Source organism: Panthera pardus, unplaced genomic scaffold, assembly GCF_024362965.1.
Source record: "Panthera pardus isolate Hobbes unplaced genomic scaffold, ASM2436296v1 HiC_scaffold_12, whole genome shotgun sequence".
Lineage (NCBI taxonomy): Eukaryota > Metazoa > Chordata > Mammalia > Carnivora > Felidae > Panthera > Panthera pardus.
Genome location: NW_026526677.1, coordinates 2,452,463 through 2,473,269, shown reverse-complemented (window position 1 = coordinate 2,473,269; position 20,807 = coordinate 2,452,463). Strand labels below are relative to the sequence as shown.

General features: G+C 51.7%; 1 protein-coding gene across 1 annotated transcript in view; it reads left to right on the top strand.

Annotated features, from left to right (window-relative positions):
• Positions 1–20,807, top strand: part of NAP1L4 (nucleosome assembly protein 1 like 4) — a 39,020-nt gene that overhangs the window by 436 nt on the left and 17,777 nt on the right. The window contains exons 2-8 of the mRNA XM_019415300.2: positions 10,140–10,170; positions 11,019–11,077; positions 14,927–15,026; positions 17,104–17,245; positions 17,722–17,808; positions 19,154–19,285; positions 20,007–20,078. Coding sequence (XP_019270845.2) covers positions 10,157–10,170; positions 11,019–11,077; positions 14,927–15,026; positions 17,104–17,245; positions 17,722–17,808; positions 19,154–19,285; positions 20,007–20,078 — 606 coding nt within the window. The 5' untranslated portion in view covers positions 10,140–10,156. The remainder of the gene's footprint in view (positions 1–10,139; positions 10,171–11,018; positions 11,078–14,926; positions 15,027–17,103; positions 17,246–17,721; positions 17,809–19,153; positions 19,286–20,006; positions 20,079–20,807) is intronic.

The window sequence follows — 20,807 nt, the reverse complement described above, 5'->3', positions numbered from 1 at the left end:
CAAGTGGGATAGTTATTTTCGTTGGTATCTGGAGGTTTCTAAACGTGTTCAGAATTCTAAAATTGCACCTTTACAAAATATTGTTTCCAAAGTGACTGAAGCAAATAAACAACTAAAGGTGGATAAAAATAAAGTGTTAGAGGCTTCTTTCTTGGTGCTGGCCAAAGTTCCCTCCTACACCACCCCCCCCCCCCACTGCCCCACCTCCTTACACATCCCTCTTTGCCTCATCACCCTTCCCCTCTATCTGAACTTTCTTTCCTGTCACTGAAACCTCACCATCCTAACCCATTAAAACCTTTCCTTTCAAAACTGACTTTGTGAGGATGCTGTTAAACCACCCCAAATTTCCTGTACCCCGTGGATAAAAAGCCGAGCTTAGGGCTATAATTAAGGTCTTTCCCAAGGTAACTGAGGATCTTTGTAGATTTGTGGAATTCACCAATCTGGGCTGTGGTCTCTGTCCGTTAGTTGACATGCCCCTTGGAGAAGGTCAAGCCCAGCGCTGGATGAATGCTGCTAGTTGGAAACCCCCTGAACGGTCTCTAGGGCTTAAACTAGACCAGCCGCCAGCCCTTTCGCGTGACCAAGCTTGTAGTGTATAGCCACGAGGCTACACGAAGTCAGCTGTGGGGCTAGCCCGTGGACTAGACGGAGATTCAGGCGTGCGCCCAGAAGCCAGCTGAATCCGTCCGTGGCTGTTACGTGACTGTCCGTGACTCCGAGTTGTTTTCAAGGAAGTTCCAAGCTTCCCATAGATGTTGAGTCCACCCGGATGAGCTCTGACTCCGTGTTTGTAAATGGGACTAAGTGAGGACTTAACACCGTTGATCGAAACGGCCGGTGTGGGACGGGCGTGGGACGGGCGTGGGACGGGCGTGGAGGCTCCGCAGCGGGTGGGACCTGCAGGGTCGCGGACAGTCTGCCCACTGGGAAAAGGGTCGCTCTAAACTGAAATCCAAACAGTTGCAGCCCCCAGGAGCAATGGCCAAGGCCACCCCAGTGATGGGACTCTGAGGACACATGGGGGTCATTCCCCAGCCCTGTGGGAGGGAGACTAAATAGGATGGGAAGACTGCTTCCAGACTGGGGACCGATTTTCTCACTGGAGCAGTTAACACAGGAACCACCCTGTCAGTGCTCAACCCCAAATTAAAGCGTCCCTTCTTTATATGATACGTATGTTCCGACAGCGGGGCTCTCAGGTGAAGTACCATACGTTCCTGTTTCTTAGCCCGTATCCTTTCGTCTGGGACCTTTGCAAGACAACCAACCATTTCTTCTCAGTGATTTAGCTCCCGCACATTGATCTAGGATGAGCTTTCCCGGAGATACACATTGCCTTTTTTGTTCCTTTCCCAAAGCGGAAATATTCCTTGAGGTCAAATCCAGTACTCAGGAAAATTTCAGCGCTCTTTATTGCAGTCTACAGACCGAAGATGACCAAACTTTGGTCTCCATCCCCTGGTACCCCCACTCTTTGGGCAAAGCCCTCAACAGACAGAGGCAGAATTCATAATGCTCCTCCCTTTAATAATCCAGATTGATCTCTCAAAACTTCTTCCAAGAATAAATCAACATCCTATAAATAGTAAGAGGCCTGGAGCACCTGGGGTAGCTCAGTTGGTTAAGCATCTGACTTCGGCTCAGGTCGTGATCTTGCAGTTCGTGGGTTTGAGGCCTGCGTCGGGCTCTGTGCTGACAGTTCAGAGCCTGGATCCTACTTCGAATTCTGTATCTTCCTCTCTGTCTCTGCCCTTCCCCTGCTCGTGCATTCTCTCTCTCAAAGATAAACATTAAAAAAAATAAAAGGCCTTATCAGGGTATAAGGCTTATCATAGATTATAAGAATTCGTTATCCTTTGTACTAGTGCTTGTAATATCCCTATTGTACCCGTAAAAAACCCCTCTGGCCAAGGATGGAGATTGGCCCGGCATGTTAAGACAGTAAACACTAATCCCTTCACCCTGTTGTCTCTGATCCGTACACTGTTGGCTGCCATTGGATTCCAGACTTCTTTTTTCTTGTTTGAGGTTTATTATTTTTGAGAAAGAGAGAGTGGGGGTGGGGTGGAGACAGAGGGAGAGACAAAGGATTTGAAGCTGACGGTAGAGAGCCCAATGTGGGGCTCAAACTCCTGAACCCTGAGGTCGTGACCTGAGCTGAAGTCACACACTTAACCAACTGAGCCACCCAGGCGCGCCGGGATTCCAGACTTCTTAATGGCCCCTTTATGCCACACTCGAGAACACCAAACCTGATCCCCTTGTTTGGGATGACCAAAGTGACTTCTTTAGGATTTTGAAGGAAGCTGGTAAGTCCGCCTACACTTGGACACCTAAATTACCAGCTGCCCTTTTTCCTTTTTGTATATGAGAAGGAAGGGGATACTCTTAGACTACTTACCAAAAATGCAGAGTTGTCCCAGACTCCTAGGCTCCTGTAGCCAACAGTTCGATCCACTGCCTGAGGACGTCCCCGCGGCCTCAGAGCTCTGCTGCCACCATTCATACTAAAGGCTACTGCAGAGGTAGTCGGCGTCTTCCTCCACTCTTTATGCTTCAGGGCTATCGAGGCTCTCTTGGGTTCATACCGTGCTCAGTGCCTTGCAGCGAGCTCTTCCCTCCTGTGAGACCCTCTTACTAACCGCCCCTCATGTCACTCTTGCTTACTGGAACCATCTCAACCCTGCCTTCCCTTCTCCCTCCTCCCCTGATGAAATTCCCCATGACTCTCTGACTTGGACGGATCAGCTGTTGACCCCTTGTGAGGTGTTCCAGGAAGCCCCTTTGACAAACGTTGATCTTTCCCGGCTAACTGATGACTCTTACCTAAGCTGTGAACATGCTGTATTCTGTGCTGGGTGTGTGATGACACTTCTGTGTGGGGCACGTGATCACAATTTTGAGGTTGGTAAGTCTGCACCTCTGTCTTTGGCTTCTGGAGCTAAACAAGCTGAATCACATGCCTTCACTTGAGCATGCGTTATAGCCGAAAGCAAGACAGCAAACATGGATACTGACATCCAACATGCCTTTGGGGTGGCCCATGACCTTGGAATGGTAGGGAAACAACAGGGCTTCCTCACTTCCAGTGGAGGTAAAGAATGGCTCTTATTCCGGTGAAGAAATGGGCAAAAGACACGAACAGACACTTCTCCAGAGAAGACATCCAGATGGCCAACCGACACGTGAAAAAATGCTCCACGTCACTCATCATCAGGGAAAGACAAATCAAAACCACAATGCGATACCACCTCACACCTGTCAGAATGGCTAACACTAACGACTCAGGCAACAACAGGTGTTGGCGAGGATGCGGAGAAAGAGGATCTCGTTTGCATTGTTGGTGGGAGTGCAAGCTGGTGCAGCCACTCTGGAAAACAGTGTGGAGGTTCCTCAAAAAACTAGAAATAGAACTACCCTATGACCCAGCAATTGCACTACTAGGCATTTATCCACAGGATACAGGTGTGCTGTTTCGAAGGGACACATGCACCCCAATGTTTATAGCAGCGCTATCGACAACAGCCAAAGTACGGAAAGAGCCCAAATGTCCATCGACGGATGAAGGAATAAAGAAGATGTGGTGTGTGTATATATATATATATATATATATACACACACACACACACAACGGAGTATTATTACTCGGCAATCAGAAAGAATGAAATCCTGCCATGTGCAACAATGTGGATGGAACTAAAGGGTGTTATGGTAAGCGAAATTAGAGAGTGACAGGTGTCCTGTGACTTCACTCACATGTGGAATTTAAGGTACAAAACAGATGACCATAGGGGAAGGGAAACAAAAATAACATTAAAAGGGGACAAAACAGGCCCGGTCTTAAAGTATAGCAGTTCTTAACCACCGCTCAGTATGCCCACCTTGCATATAGTAGGAGATGGCAGGGGAGTCTGCTAATAATCTCAGTCTTGCTTAAAAGAGCTACTGTCCCAGCCACTGTTTTCCTGGCTCTTTCAGGAGTTGGAGAGGGTTTCAGGGAGGAGAAGGCAGGCCCCAGTGCCCAGTGTGAGATTTTCTGGGGGCACTGAGCACATGGAGAAAGCAAGAGAGCCACAGTGGCTGCTCCTGTCCCCAACTATCCCCACCTTTGCCCCTACTTCTCCCACCCCCTCAAAGCTTCCCAGGAATTAAAAAAAAAAAAAAAAAAAGATTAAAAAAAATAAAAAGGGACAAAACAAAAGAGACTCTTAGTATAGAGAACAAACTGAGGGTTGCTGGAGGGGTTGTGGTTTGGGGGATGGGCTAAATGGGCAAGGGGCATTAAGGACGATACTTGTTGGGATGAGCACTGGGTGTTATACGTAGGGGGTGAACCACTGGATTCTACTCCTGAAATCATTATTGCGCTAGATGCTAACTAACTTGGATGTAAGCTTAAAAACAAGAATGGCTCGTGTCCAGAATCTGTTGGCCGCCATAATGCCACCAGCAGCTCCAGCTGTTGCTACGTGTTGCAAGTCTGATCCCCCGGAAGCCAAAGGAGTCTGCCTCACCGATACCCCTGTGAGAAACGCCACCCTTACGAGCTCCGCTGACCAAACCTCTGTCGTGGCACAGAAGACGACCCCCCAGCGGGGACCTCAGGTGTGAGGCAGGGAAGTGCAACAGCCGGCCTCTGAAAGGGAAAAGCAGGGTTGGAAATCTAAAGGCTGTTGGTACCACAGAGAGAAGGGACTCTGGTTTGGACCCAATAATAAGCTGATCCTGCTAGAAAGTCTGAAGTTTTCCTTTTTGCCCCCTGTGCCTGAGTTAAACCATTGGTTCCCTGAGAAATGGTAACTTCTGTGGATTGGTATTGGTGGGAAACATCAGCAGGGCCATAAAAAGTGCTGTCTTGCTTCCACCTGACCCTGAGTATAGCCCAGGGAAGCCTGTTTGCACCGCCCCGGGAAGTTGTGATTTTCCCGCTGGACCATTCGAGCCCTGGGAGGTGAATTTCATACGTTTGCCCCACCTCACGGACACAGACATTTTCTAACGATAGTTCCCGTCTTTTCACGTTGGATTGAAGCATTTCCACGTGGAAAAACGACTGCCTCTTCTGTGGCTAAAGTCCTTTTGCCAAACATTATTCCCGCTTGGGGAGCACCATGGTGGCCAGGGGACCCACTTCGCTTGAGAAGTACTTGGACAAGTCTGTGCCATCTGGCCAATTCTACAACATTTTCGCTGTGTTTATCCTCAGACTTCAGGACTGGTCCAACGTATAGAAGAATAACGATCCAGGTTGCTAACTTAGTTGAAGCCTCCAAATACCTTGGCCCAAAGTACTGCTCCCGGGTCTTCTAAATCTCAGATCTGCTCCGTCCAGTATTCATAAACTCTCACCTTTTGAAATAATCACAGGACAGACCATGTATTTAGCTTCTGCTTCCTTTGACCCACAGCTAAAGAAAGGACACATATTTTGGTTTTGTAAGGGTCTAATTAAATCCACCGGGAATCGTCGTGTCTGTGGTAGAACGATCTTTCCACAGCAAGCTCCCTAGAGACAAAAGACGTCACACCGTACAGCCAGGCGAATTCATCTGCTAGAAACAGCATCTCCGTAAAGATTCACTCCAGCCTCATTGGAAGGGCGCCTACCAGGTGGTACCGACGGACCCCTGTGCCACCAGGTTCCAGGAGACAGACTCCCGGGGTCACACGTGCCGTCTAAAAAAGCGTGAGCGGACCTGCACCCCATCTGGTGACTTAAAGCTAAAAGTTTTCGAGGACTGAAGCACATGACACTGGGAGAAGACAACCTACCCCAGACGCTCGGGCCCGGCCTGTGGAGCCTCCCCTTTCACGGTATTCGGTATCATTCAGCAACCGAATCCTGCTTCAAGTTGTAGTTGTCCTTTCGCCGGCCTACTCGCCGCCCCCTCCTTTGCCTGTAGCACGTTCCTTGTTTCTCACCTTACAAAAACTCTTTGATCCCACCAACCCTCTGATGGTTGGATTTGCACCGGAGTTAACACTGGGGATAAACCTGAATGGGTGGTCTGGCCATTTTCCTTAGAAGGATGGCAAGAGCTTTCTAGCAGAGATACGGGGTTTTCTTCTGGTACTTTCGGAGCTGTACGTATTCTCCCTTCTGGCAGATTGGCACCAGCCGTTACGACATTCCGTTCGGTGCTCCTCACCCATAAAGGGATACCCTTTACTCAAGTCCGTGCGTTTACCCAAGGTCTTTTCTCTCTTTCGCAAACAGTAATGGGACTGGCAAAACTTGAGGCCGCCTCCCAGTAGACTTGTAACTATACAGTGGTGCGTGACCCAGAAGACTGGGAGTACATTCCCCACTGGAATCTAGAAGACGCCAAGGTCTTCTCTATCGGTGTGTCTCTGGTGGGGTGTCGAAAATGATAAGGGCACTGGGAATGGGAAGCTGACTGGTCTCCTTTTGGTGGGAACTTCATTTAGCATGCCTTCTCCCTGGGAGATCCCCAGACCTCCGTCACCACCTCCCCTTGCAGCCGTCATACTCACCTGGTAACCCACGTATATTGAAGCTTAAGACATTCCTATAACCGTCTCCACGGTGCTAACCAGTTGTCACCTGTTAGTGTGAGTATGTTTTTAATCACGAGGTCTGTCTCATCCTGGGGAAAAAAACTAATCTAGCAAAAGGGTCCCCCTAAGGCCCTGTCTTGAGAAAACACTAGTTATTGTTTTCTATGTGGCAGAAACATACATTCCACACTCCTCCTGGAAAGGATGCTGTGGTGTCATTGCCCCCGTTCCTGATGCCGAAGGCGGGAACACCCCTCCGCCCGCCACTCCCGTATCCAGTCTGGGTTCTTTCTCCTGTCTTTTTTTTTTCTTCTCTCTCTCTCTCCTACTGTCTTGAAAGAGCACATGGTAACAGGGGTGGATACAGTTTTGGGTGGTTGCCCACAAATAGCCCAATAGTGGATAGAGAGGGATTTGGATATGCCTTTGCCTGAGCCTTTCCCTTGGGTTGGAGTAGCAGAGTTTACAAAGGCAACTCAGAATCTGTGGTTCTACCTTTACTGCTCCTTTGAGTGCTTCTGAACATCAACGGACCCAGACAGACAGTCGCAGAAAGTAGTCCTGAGCCGTCTCCCGTAGTAGCAGGGAGGAACCGGTGCCCTGTTTGGGGAAGAATGCTGTTTGTATGTTAACAAATGGGGAGAATAACTGAAGAACTAAAAATAATGAAATGTAGGGGCGCCTGGGTGGCTCAGTCGGTTAAGCGTCCGACTTCAGCCCAGGTCACGATCTCGCGGTCCGTGAGTTCAAGCCCCGCGTCGGGCTCTGTGCTGACGGCTCGGAGCCTGGAGCCTGCTTCGGATTCTGTGTCTCCCTCTCTCTCTGGCCCTCCTCCGTTCATGCTCTCTGTCTCAAAAATAAACATTAAAAAAAAAATTTTTTTTTTTAAATAAAAAAAATAAAAAATAATGAAATGTAATATCAAACTGTGAACTGGAATAAGCCAGGCCCTAGAGACCTGGGACGTTTTCAGCTTCCTAAATCACGGGCAGCGAGGGAAACCGGCTGAGGAGTTTCTCCAGCCAGTAGCCATAATTGGACTTCGGGCCCTGGGTTTAACCCTCTCGCTGAAGTTTGTGCTGCCTCGTATCAGGCAGGGGCCTTCCTCCTAGACGTGTGTACAAACTAGAGTTCTCTTCCTTCCCAGGACTTAGCCTGAAGCTCCACTGGGAGGAACGTGGCTGAGATCCCCCATTTCGTGACTTTTTTGTTCACATGTGGCCTGACGCCCTCTGGCCGCGTCCCTGCTGTGAGGACAAACATCTGGGGACGGTCTTCCTGGGTTCTGACGGGCACCGTCCACTCACAGCTAAGGACAGCTCTGAGCAAGACCCCCGTACAGACCAGTTGACCGGCGCTGCCTTCTGTGGCAGAGGCCGACCACGGGGACGCCCGGCAGGATCGTGTCCTTCGATGGGAGCGAAGGTGTCGGGTGGGGAGTCTCACACGTGCGCCCTCAGGAAGACGGACCCGAGGACTGTCAGGCTGACTTCCTATAAACGCTTCATTTCCAGAACGTGGAAATGGCCTCCCACCAGTGAGTGTCCACCAGGAATCTCTCCCCGTCTGTGAGCCGTCCGGCTTGCTGCATGGCTCCCGACTCGCTTTTCCTCTTTGTCCTCTGCCCGTAAAAGCGGGCGCCCCAGACCTCCGGTGGACTCACCCCTAGCTCTCGAATTACAGCTCCTCTGCTTTTCCCCAGGAGGCTCTCTGTCTGGTTTTGGAACTTGCCTCGGCTTGTCTCCTTTCTTTTAGGTTGACAGACCCGAGTCCGCATCGTCCCAGCCGGGGGACCTCGGTCAGGCGGTTCGCCTTCCCAGCCTCAGTGTCGTCCCCTGCCCACTGGGGGTGTTCGCTCCCTGGCAGAGTTGGCGTCGGGCGTAAACTGTAGGGAAGTGCCTGTCGCCACTACACGAGGCATTGGGACCAGGTGTGCGGTTTGATGGGCAGCTACCGACTCGGGGTCGGGGCTGGAGCCCGTCCGCTGGGCTGGCGGTGCCGCTGCTTCTGGAGAGCAGGCCCCTCCCGGCACTCAGCACGCGTGTGGCCTCCGGGGTGCTGGCGGAGACACCGCCACACGGAGCCACGCTGCGGTGGGTGCCCGCGGGGAGCGAGGTTGGCAGGAGGTGCGGGCGTCCGTTCGTACCGTTCAACCCAGAAATCCTGCTGTTGGCGTGGAAATAAAGAACGGGGGCCCCGGGCAGCCGCACAGATGACCGCGTTCGGACAGACGTTAGCGAAGGCGTGTCGTAGGGAGAACCGTCAGGACTCCACGGCTGGCACCTGCTAGGCGGGCGCCTCAGCTCTTAGGGTCTGGCATCAGCTGTCACCTTGCAGTCTCCCCTGTCCCGAGGTCTGCGCTCGCGGAACGGAAGCTCGGGGCCCTGCGCCGGCCGCCACGTGCACCTAGCGAGCTGCGCGGGGGCGGGGCTGGGAAGCAGGGTCGCAGTGGGCGGCTAGGAAGGGCAGGGATTCACATTATTGTGGGGTGACTGGACTCCACAGAAGGTGGTGGGGACCAGGAAAGGTCTTTAAAAGTCACTAATGTGGGGGCTGTGAGGCGGAGGGCCGTTGTGGCCCGCCCCCGGGGCACCTGTTGAATTCTCTTCCTTCTGCTTTGCATCCGCAAAAACAGAATCACCTGAGAAAACGCAGTTGCGTTCAATACAAAACGCTTGCAGACCATAAATTCCGGCTATTTTTCTTCAGTACGAAGTGTTCAGTTGCTGTTTTGTTTGAAGCATTGTGACTGAGGGGCTCGGGCTTTGCTCTAGTACCTGAGAATAAGACGTTGACGGGCCTGGCCGTTGACAGGTTGCTGCCCTGGTTCGGAGGGAGGGGGAGGAGGAAGAGGTGGGGGGGGGTATGGGGAGGAGGGAGAGGGAGAGGCTCTGAAGTGTGTTTACTGTGTCTGAGATTAAGGGACGTCACCACCTCTCTTTAGCTGTGCATTTAGATAGGGCTTTGAAATTTTATTGAGTTCTTTTTAAGGCATAAACGTCCTGGAACCTAAGTTTAATATTTAGAGGTAGAAATTGACCTGATTTGAAGGTAACCCTTTTCATATGTGTCTTCTGAGAGTGGGATTGGACTGAGACTGTGGTATCACGCTTTTGCACAGACACTGCCATGTTTAGTGTGGGAGTAAGGGAACATACAAAATAAAGTTTAAAAGTCATCCTGTGATTCAGAGTGTGCGAGACAGTATAAACACCAGCAAATGCTTTGACTGGTTCCAAAATAATTGGCTTAGCATCAACACATGTCCTTGTTGTTAAAGCTAATTATAGAGAAAAGGCAAATGAGGATTGATTACTCTTACTCTGAAGTCTGGTCATTGTAGCACCGAAAAGACATTTTTTTGTGAGTAGAATGTGCCTACGCTGAAATTGACAGGTCCTTAGTGTATGATTTGATGAGTTTGACAACTGTATGTGTCCAAGAAACCAAAGAAACCGACACCCCATTCACGATCTACAACATTTCCATCAGCCCAGAAAGTTCCCTCCTGGTAGACCCTCGCCCCCACAGACGGCCGCTCCGATGGGCACACTGGCGGAAGGTTCTCTGTGAATATTTGATGTTAATTGTTACAACTCTTTTTCAATTCGTAGGAGGTCACAGCCTTCAGATGGCAGATAACAGGTAAGCCAAGACGGACTTTGTTGGGATTTCTGTTTTGGTTGATGAACACGAGCCAGGCTGCCCGTCCGTGAGCACCAGCGGCAGCTCTGGCTGATGGCTCCTTTCCCCCCCTGCATTTGAGCCCATGAAAACTTGCTTCACGCGTGGGAAGTGTCTCAAATACTGATCCTGGGACACCTTTTGTGGGAAGTGGTCGTTTTGCTCTCTGGGCCTTCGCGCCTCCCAGGTGAAGTCCTGGCCGCCCTCCTCACATCGCACGCCCCCTGGTGTTCAAGTGAAGAGTTTTGTTACGTGGCTTGTTCTGAAGGTCTGGTGTGGTGTTTGATGTGGTTTGATTTTGGTAAGGGAGCTGTGTCCAGACGTCTCTGACACCTGTCGCACCTATTTTGGGGAAGTTCCATTGTTTCTGGAGACGTTCTGTGGCCGGCTCACAGAGCCACTGAGGGCACCGTGTCCCAGAAACCCGGTAAGGCAGCTCTCCTCTGACCCCCTTAGCGGCCGACCAAGCTGTAGCGGGATGCCGGTTGGCTCGCGGGGTCGGTTTGAGGGTGGGCCGCAGAGTTTGGGGGAAAGGAACTGGAGAAGGGTAAACTAAGACGCTTCGGCCAGGGCTGGAAATCAGAGCCGCAGGGTGTGGCGTGGAGGTCGGGGCTGGGGTGGGGGGGGTGGTTAGATGGTAGGATTTTTTTTTGAGAACAGGAAAGCACCCCGTGGATAGCACCTGTGCGTCCGTAGCTGTGCTCTGTCCTTGCGGAGGTCCCTCTCCCTGCGTTAACTGAGAGAGTGCCCTGTGCTGTCTGTCTCCGGAAGCTCCTTGCCAGCGATACTTACTGCACACGCTGTCTCAGTTTTCCAGATGCTGTTCCCTCAGACGCCTTGGAGGCTGCTAGAAACGCAAGTAATACAGGTCAGTGCGCCACCCTCGGAAAAGGCGACAGTTGGAGAGTTTGTGTGCACGGCAGGGCGTCCTGCACCCTCGACCCATTTACCGCGATAACACAAGCAGTACAAGTCCAGGGTTACTGTGCTTCAAAGACGTGGAGGAGTTAGAGTAATTGAAGTGGAAATCGGTACTTGGTTCGTTTCATTTTATTGGCTTTATTATTTCTTTTAATATGTATTTATTTTTAAGAGCAAGAGAGACAGAGCGTGAGCAGGGAGGGGCAGAGGGAGAGGGAGACACAGAATCGGAAGCAGGCTCCAGGCTCCAAGCTGTCAGCACAGAGCCTGACGCGGGGCTGGAATCCACAAACTGCGAGATCGTGACCTGAGCCGAAGCTGGACGCTTAACCGACGGAGCCACCCAGGCGCCCGTATTTCATTTCATTTCATTTCATTTCATTTCATTTCATTTCATTTCATTTCATTTCATTTTATTTTATTTTATTTTATTTTATTTTTTTATTTTATTTATTTTATTTATTTTATTTTTTTATTTTTTTTATTTTTTTATTTTATTTTTTTTATTTATTTTTTTATTATTTTATTTTATTTTATTGTATTTTATTTTATTTTTTATTAATTTTATTTTATTTTATATTTTATTATTTATTTTATTATTTATTTTATTTTATTATTTTTTTAAGTTTATTCTGAGAGAGAGAAAGAGAGTGAGCAGGGGAGGGGCAGAGAGAGAGGGAGACAGAGAACCTTAAGCAGGCTCTGAGCTGTCAGTGCAGAGTCCGATGTGGGGCTGGAACTCACAGACTGTGAGATCACGACCGGAGCGGAAATCGGGAGTCGGATGCTTAACTGACTGAGCCAGCAGGCGCCCTGAAAATCGGGACTTCATTTAAAACTCACGGTCAGGACTTCAGGCTTTCCAGAAGTGCGGTGACCAGCACAGTGCATCTCTGTGCCTCAGCCGGGGACTGGTCTTCCCATCTGTGTCCTTTCTTCTTTTCCCTGATTATTCTGGAGCAAACCCCAGACTCCATCAGGTCATTCGGTCTGTAAATTCACACATGTGATCTCTCCTCCATTTTAAAATTTCTGTATCTGTACTTTTTCCCCTTGAACTGTTTGAAAGCAAGTTGTGGACCACCTGACTCTCTTCTCCTAAAACAGTTCCATGTAAATTTCCTACAAAGCAGGGTGCACAGTCATCACCGTGGTGCCATTGCCACAATGGAGGAATGCGGGCTTGACGGGGCACCACCAGCCGATAGCACAGTCGCGTTCCCGTTTCCCTGGGCTTCTCAGCAGCTCTGTTCCGGCTGCCGCCCGCACCCAGGTCCGACACTGGCCAGGGGTCACGTCTCCAATTTAGTTCCGTCCCCTTCGTCCTAGAGCCGCCCTCCACGCGATGACACATCGGTGGGCTGCGTGCCCCGGCTGTCGTGTAGAACGTCCACGCTCTGGGTGGGTCACACTCAGACTGCCACACCCGGGACATGGTGTGGGAGGGGCCATGGGGCTGCGCCCGGGGTCAGTGCTGAGATTGAGGACTTGGTTACGTCAGCGCCTGGCAGCTTTCCCCCTCGTGAGGGTCCGGTCGGTGAGTGACCTGTCGCTTATCCTGCGGGTACCATATTTTCCATGAGTCGTGGTTGTGATCCTTTAATCAGGATTGACATTGGTGGCTGCAGAAAGGTGTTTCTCTAAGACGGTCCTGCTGTGTATTACATCTTTCAAAGACGGTCGGGGCGCCTGGTGGCTCAGGCGGTTAAACGACTGCCTTGATCTCAGCTCAGGTCGTGATCTCGCAGTTTGTGAGATCAAGCCCCACACCGGGCTCTGCACCGATAGCAGGAGCCTGCTTGGGATTCTCTCTCTCCCTCTTTCTCTGCTCCTCCCTGGCTCGTTCGCTCTCTCTCTTTGAAAGTAAACATTAGGAAGAAAAAAGACCGGCTTTCCTTCCCTACTTAGTGTTACTAAGTAGGCTCCTCGATTTCTGTTCTGGTGTCTTGTCAGTTGCCGTCATTCTTTCTGGTATGTACATTGTCCCACTTTGCCAGTGGGGTTCCCTTCAAGCTGGCTTCTGTGGCCTTTTGTTATTTCCCCATCAGTTCGTGTGCTAGGTGATGTTCCGTGTTTCCTTGTACTTCCCTTGCTCCAGACCTGGAATCTACCATTTGTCCCAGGGGCCCTGTTTTAGTAGGAGATACATTTTAAAACCAGAACACGGGCACCAGAGAGGCCTGGTCAGTTAATCATCTGACTTTGGCTCGGGTCATGATCTCACGGTTCGTGAGTTCGGGCCCCGCATCGGGCTCTGTGCTGACAGCTTGGAGCCTGGAGCCTGCTTCAGATTCTCTCTCTCTCTGTCTCTCTCTCTCTCTCTCTCTCTCTCTCTCTCTCTCTCTCTCTGCCCCTCCCTTGCTTGTGCTTTTTCTCTCAAAAATAAATAAATATGAACATAAAAAAAAACCCAGAACATAGATGCTAACTGTCATTGTTTCTAGGCCTTTCAGTGGCCAGAGCTAGAGGACACGTGTTTGTGTATATGCACGTAGCATTTATGCATTGTACACGTATACAGTGTTACATCACACGGTTACGTAGATTAAATACACATACACACTGTTTCATGGTGGCAGTTGTTTGTAATTGAAGTGTTGAAATCCAGTTGCCTACTTAGTGTCCTTTGCTTGCCCCCATCACTTGCTTAGAAAAAGAGGGGCACCTGGCTGGCTCAGTGGGTGGAGCTTGCGACGCTTGACCTCGGGGTTGTGAGATCGAGCCCCGTGTTAGGTGTAGAGGTCACTTAAAAACCTTAAAAAAAAAGAGTGAGGGAGCAGAGAGAGCTCCCAGGTATGGACTACCTTTGGAGTCAGGTGAGTGTGCTACGTAGGTTCCCGTAGAGTGTCAGTAAGAGGGCATTGGCTCAGCAGATGCTGAGAGTCTGCACCGGGGGCCAGATGATGTGCCCACTCTGTGGTTACAGTTGAGCCAGAGACACTTCCTTCCTCCTCAGTGTCTTGCTTCTTTGTTGGGAAATAGTACAAATGTTGTGTGAGCCGTAAGGGCAGTGTGGTGGACGAGGCCGGTGAGTTTTAGGATGGGCAGGGATTGCTATGTGCTGGGGGTGGGTCTGGGCAGGGCAGCGTAGGTGAGGGTGGGGACCCACGACGCTTGGACGTCTGGACGCTCCAGGAGCCGGCCGGGGCTGTGAGCCAGACTGCAGGTGCACGCTGGTTTTCTCTGAGGGACAGTTGCCTCATCCTTGTCCTTGGCCTCTGGGTCCCCTCAGGATGGCGGGGCGGCAGGAGATAGGTCCCTACATTGGGAAATGACTCTGTCCTCTTTTGGGAGATCTGGGGCTTAGACAGCTAAAGTGAGTGCCAGAAATCTCCAGGTACCTTTCGGTGGATTTCTAACCGCTCAGGTAGTCAACAGAGGCTATCCAACGCCTTTAAAGTACATAATAAGTATTTTCAAAACATGTACTTCAGCTGCTTGCTACATTTAGAAGTTAAATAAACATGGGGGCGCCTGGGTGGCTCAGTCGGTTGGGCGTCCGACTTCGGCTCGGGTTGCGACCTCGCGGTTTGTGGGTTCGAGCCCCGCGTCGGGCTCTGTGCTGTCAGCTCGGAGCCTGGAGCCCGCTTCGGATTCTGTGTCTCCCACTGTCTCTGCCCCTCCCCTGCTCATGCTCTGTGTCTCCCTGTCTCTCAATAAGTAAAAATCTATTTAAAAAAAAATTAGAAATTAAACAAACAAAGCTAAGTAGGTGTGTGCTGATGAGTTTTAACTCTTGGCTCTTCTGTGGTGGGCATATTTTCAATTTTTTGGCCTTGTTTTCACCTCTTAATAGAAAAGCTCACCGATCAGGTGATGCAGAACCCTCAAGTTTTGGCAGCTTTACAGGAACGGCTTGACAATGTCTCCCACACTCCTTCCAGTTACATTGAGACGTAAGTATGCTGTGCGTGGGCCCCTGGTGCAACTTTAAGAAAGGGAAAAAGACCGATTTCCTGGTTCCTTAGACTAGGAGTAAATGTCTTTCCCATTGAGCAGACTTTGGGGGCCGGGAGCCGGGCTCCGGGTTCCAGAGAGGAGCGCCTGGGCTCAGCGTGTGCTAGAAACGCAGGCCTGTAGGGGGTGGTGCAGCTCGGGGGCAGGGGGGCTACCTGGGCCCACGCGCCAGGCTCAGGGCGGGGCGCGGTCTCTCCCCGCTGCCCGCAGATGGACGTGGTGACGCTGCCTGGGAGTGGGAGGCTTGAGGACACGGACGGTCTCTCGTTTTCTGGCTAGGCTCTGGGCGAGGGGGCTGGCGTTCATGGGGAGGAAGTGCCGGGGGAGGAACAGGGTTTCGTGGAACGCAGTTACTTCCACGTTGGCCGCGCTGCACGGACGGTGCCTGCGGGGGAGACTCTGAGGTTAACGTAACCGGTTGGAGGACAAGTGGATGTAAGGCCATCAGGGTCCAGTTTGCTTAGAGTCTTTCGTTATTTTTACTCCATTAGGAGGATTTGGAAAGCTAAAAATAATTGTAATTGTGTGATTAATGCAGAAAAGAGGGGCGCCTGGGTGGCTCAGTCGGTCGAGCGTCTGACTGGCTCAGGTCACGATCTCGTGGTTTGTGAGTCTGAGCCCCACGTCGGGCTCTGTGCTGACAGCTCAGGGCCTGGAGCCTTCTTCCGCTCCTGCCTCTGTCTCTCTGCCCCTCCCCTGCTTGTTCTCGGTCTCTCTCTCTCTCTCTCTCTCTCTCTCTCTCAAATACAAAATTAAAAATTTTTTTTAATGTTTTTATATAAAAACATTGTGCATTTTTTAAAATACACAAAAGAAATACAGGTGTTTATGTATGTGTTGTTTCATTACGTCTTCACTGTGCCTCCTCTTTGCTGTCCTGCCAGCAGAAGGTCCTAGAAAGGGAACTGGATTTATGAGGCTTGCCAAAGGACCTTTACCTTGAGGTGGCCGGGGTCCTTTGTGATTTAAGGCTGTTCCGGTACTTTCTAAACGGTGCTGTGCGTAGGAGCAGCTGGGACTGTTGTTGACGGAAGGTTAGCTCCTTCTGTGCCTTTCTGGAGGAAGGCTGTGGTGTCCAGGCTAGTGCCGGCCCCGCCTTGAGGGCCCAGCCCAGGTGGACGCTGTCCAGGGGGCCGTGTGGGTCTGGGATGAGGCCCAGAGACCTGCTCTTTGTTCCAGATGGGGACCGAGAGCTTCAGGTTAAACTTCGTTCTGATGGTTAAAAGGGTTTTGTTGGGTTTTTTTTTAATCTGTTTATAAAAGTAATGCATACAAACAAATATTTTTAGAGTATAGAAAAGCGTCAGGAGGCAAAGAAGCTCAAAGTTACCTGAGTCTGGAAGGGAACAGACCCCATTTGTCTGTGTCATGTCGGGCATCTCCCTCGGTGTGTGACTGTGAACGCTTCTCTTGGTGCTAAATATTGTGTGAAAAGGTGATTGTGGACACGCTGTGTTTTAGCCCTGCTCAGCTTGTCCTTATTTTCATTATTTTTAACTTTGACAAATGATGTCTCCGTGGACATATCAGCACATAAATATCTGGTTGTTTCCTTAGGATAAATTTTTGCAAGTAGAGTGACTGGGTCCAAGGAACATTCCGTAACATTCAGGTTCTAGTTTGCCTTTCAGGCTTCTCAAACCCAGGAGTCGTTTTGGTTTTGGTTTTGGTTTTGGTTTTGGTTTTGGTTTTGGTTTTGGTTTTTGGTGGCTAATTAGGTAAGGAAAAGGCAGCAGTTCTTGTAAATTAACGTTCTTTCAGATATTTTGTGGGATTGAACCTTTCTTCCACGTTTGATTATTTGTATTTTTTCTTTGGTTGATTAGTTGTCCGCTTCTGCCCACCCCCCCACCTTTCTTTTCCGTTGGGACGTTTGTCCTTTAACGGTGTTTCGGAGCCCTTTTCTGTAGTAAGGATGTTAATTCTGTGGTGAGCTACGTTTATCTTAAGAAAATTGAAAAGCATTCTGCCTTCTTTTGCAGCCATAAGGATGTTTTACTTTTTATCTCGTGTCAGTTTACCCAAAGCGGTGAAGAGGAGAATCAATGCGTTGAAACAGCTGCAGGTGAAGTGTGCTCACATAGAGGCCAAGTTCTACGAGGAGGTGCACGACCTGGAGAGGAAGTATGCCGCGCTGTACCAGCCTCTCTTCGACAAGGTGGGCGGCCTGCGCGGACATTTCACTCACGGATTTCAAATCTAAGTTGACGTAAAACATCCACGTGTACCTAGTGATGAACCCTTGCATGTTACTCTTTAAGCCCTAAAACTTAGAATCTTGTTTTGTTTTTTTTTTTAATGTTTATTTATTTTGAGAGAGAGAGAGAGACAGCAGGAAAGGGGCAGAGGCAGAGGAGGAAGAGAGAGAATCCCAAGCAGGCTTCCTCGCTGACAGCACAGAGCCTAATGTGGGGCTCGAACCCACAGACCATGAGATCGTGACCTGAGCCCAAACCGAGAGCCGGTCTCCACTCAACCCACTGAGCCACCCCCCCTCCCCACCCCCCGCCTAGGCACCCCTAGAATCTTAAGTTATAAAAGCATTCGGTTTGCACAGATGTTATTTGCAAACTTAACTCTTGAGTTCCTGGATAACTTACTATAGCTCTAAGGAGGTCTCGCTTTTACTTAAAGAGAAGGGAGTTCATCACCGGTGATGTTGAACCGACAGACGCGGAATCAGAGTGGCACAGTGAGAACGAAGAGGAGGACAAGCTGGCTGTGAGTATTTTTTTAACGAGTGCAGCTTGTGTTCTGTTGTTTCAGCGCAGTTAGAAATAAGCAGCCTCTTGGAACAGGTTTCAGTCCTCGGTGTAACATCACCGAGGAAGGAGCTCCTCCCGTAGGTGCGAATTCACTCTTAGGTTGGCTGTTGGGATCCCTCCGTGGCGGTGAGCACTGGGCGGCCAGCAGGGCTGGCAGCAGTTAAAACTGCGAACCAGACACGTCTCCCCTCTCGGTCCGGTCGTGGACGCCACTCGGTACAGCAGTGCACTGAGACGTGGGGTCGGGTGGACAGGACTCGAGACATCAGCAGAGCCTCGGTCAAGAGAAAGGCACAGTCCCACGAGAGGAGGGGACACCCGCGTCAGCGGTCACTGCAAGGTCAGGGTCGTGAGGAGGGTGTGGTGGATGTCTGTGCCACCCTGCTCGGGGCCGAGCAGCGCCCGCGGAGCGGTGGCAGTGTGCCCGGGAGCTTTAGGTCGGTGGACAGCCTTCCAGGATTGGTCCCATTCCGTGCGACCGGAAGTTCCGCCTGATTTTGTTTGGGAGACCAGTGTCTTTTATCCTCCGGTGTTAGTTCTTAGGGAATTGTTTTGAAGTGCGTGCTAGTCTCAATAGCCTTAGAACCCGGCCTGGTTGAAGCAGTGGCTACAGATGAGTATGTGAATCGCTTCCTTATTGCTCAAGGAAAATCTTCTGTAAATTTAAAAAGCCCCTCGCGAGCGTTTCACGTGAGAATCCCGCGTGAGGAGACGTTTGCACTTTCCAGTGGCCCCGTTTGGTGTTGTCCTTGACCTCCCTGGGCCCGCCCTCTCCTGGGCCCGCCCTCTCCTGGGCTTTGGTGTTAGAAAAGCCTCCCCCCACCCCCACCCCCGCCATCCCCCAGGTTGCACGTAGCCTGTCCGGTCACCTCCCTGATGTTTGCATGGAGTTTCTGTCCCCATGTTAATAGTCACCTCCTTATCGTTTGGGGTAGACGCTGCTTGGCTGTTTCTTGTTGCCGAGGGGACGGGGTCTCTCTCCGGTGGTGGGTGGTTGTCCCAAGACGGACGTCTCCTAGAGCTGGTGCTGGACAGCCTTTCCTGAATTTGCTGGCACTGTGCCATGTTGTAAAATCGTATCATGGAAATGCATCCGGATGGGATGCCTTGAATGTTTTGTTCCTTGGAAACGTTTAAAAGTGTGACCTGCTCGGTGGTCTTAGAGACGCGGGTTCCAAGAACAGTCTCTGAGAGAAGTTTGTGCAGGGTTCTGGAACTTCCGTTGTGCACCAAGCCATCGACTTCTTTGTGACCTTGTTGCTTTGCGCTAAGTGCTCTCTGTCGCATCTTTGCTCTTTTAGGGAGACGTGACAAGTAAAGTAGTCATCGCGGAAAAGGAAGTCGCGCCAGCAGAGGAGCCAAACCCCAAAGGAATCCCAGAGTTCTGGTTTACCATCTTCAGAAACGTAGATATGCTGAGTGAATTAGTCCAGGTGAGCAGATGTCCACGTCACAGAGAGCTCTTAGTCCGAAAGCTACTCACTTGTGAACCATCTGAGCGCTTAGTGGTTGGTCGTGGTGGCCGGAAAGGCCCTTGCGGTGACCAGCGGAGAGGGGGGCGGAGGGTGTCGCTGCTGGAACGCGCCCCACCCCCCCACGCCCGCTTCCACTGCGGTGCTGCCGGGAAGGCCTGCGGCTCTGGGGCTGAGCCGAGGCCTGGAGTAGCCTTCTCGCCTCCGCGGTGGCCTGCCGCCTCAGCCCAGAGTGCCGTTCCCCGTCTTACTGTGAGTGAACGAGTGCGGAGCTGTGAGGCCAGGAGGCCAGGAAGTTGGCCGGCAGAGTCAGTGAGCCGACCCAGGGGTTTCTTCTGCTTCTCTCTTCGGAGACGTGCAGACCAGCAGTCTTGGTCGACGCCCGTACGCGGCGGCAGCTGGCGGAGTGTGAGAGCAGTTGGGCCCTTGTCCTTCCTCCCTGGCATCGATGGTTCCCAGCACTCCGTGCCAGAGAGAGGCTGCCCCTGATTGCTGTCGCCGAGACCCATGGTCGGTGAACAGACTGGGTGGCTTCCTGGGAGTTCCTGCTTGACGAGCACAGAGCCCGACAGGGCTGTGGGTCCAGCGCCCGGGGCTGTGTGCAGCAGTGGCTCAAAGACCACGCGTGTGGCTGCTTTGAAAAGGCCTGCTGGAAAGTTCTTTCTGCTCTGTTTATGATTAGGAGTATGACGAGCCGATCTTGAAGCACCTGCAGGATATTAAAGTGAAGTTTTCAGACCCCGGGCAGCCTATGGTGAGTACTGACCGAGCTCCTGCTTGGCGTCAGAAAGGGTCAGGCTGCTGAGGGTGAGGGGCTCGGAGCCGGGGCAGGGGATCCAGACCTGGCCCCCACTTGTGGGGTGGTCCCGAGCCAGACGATCGCCAAGAGCTAGGATGTTCTCCTGTGGCCTCCCTGGGCCTCGCCAAGCAGTGCTGCTGCACAGCCTGACAGGCCGCTCAGGCTGCCAGCTGCCCGTGGCAGGTGGCCAGAGTCCAACGCAGGATTGGACTCGCTGGCCGTGGTGTCTGCCGTGCCGTGCGCTGCTTTCTGAGCTGGCTTGTCCCCTGCCTCCCCTGCCAGATGGCGTGATGGCGTCTTTCTCCTAAGCGTCTCCCGGGGTTGTGAGGCTCGGACGTGTGTGGAAAGGATGGTCGGTGTGTCCTCAGATTCGGGCGGCACTGTCCTAGAAACCCCAGATGCTAATGCCTGCAGGACACTGCAGGGGGACCACGCTGAAGAATGCCCCCCCCCGCCCTGACTGCCACAAGGCACCTCTTTGCAGCACTCTTGCTGCGGGGTGGGAGGAGCGTGAGGCCGGCCCGCCCGCCACCCTGCGTGAGGGGGGGCCTGGCACGGGCACGTTCGGGCCTGTTCGCCTGGCTCTGGCCGATGGGCTCCATTCCGGTGCCGGAGCAGCTCCAGCGCCACACGGCCGACGGGCTCGTGGCTGTCCGTTTCGGGCCCCGGGACGCGGCCCGGGGC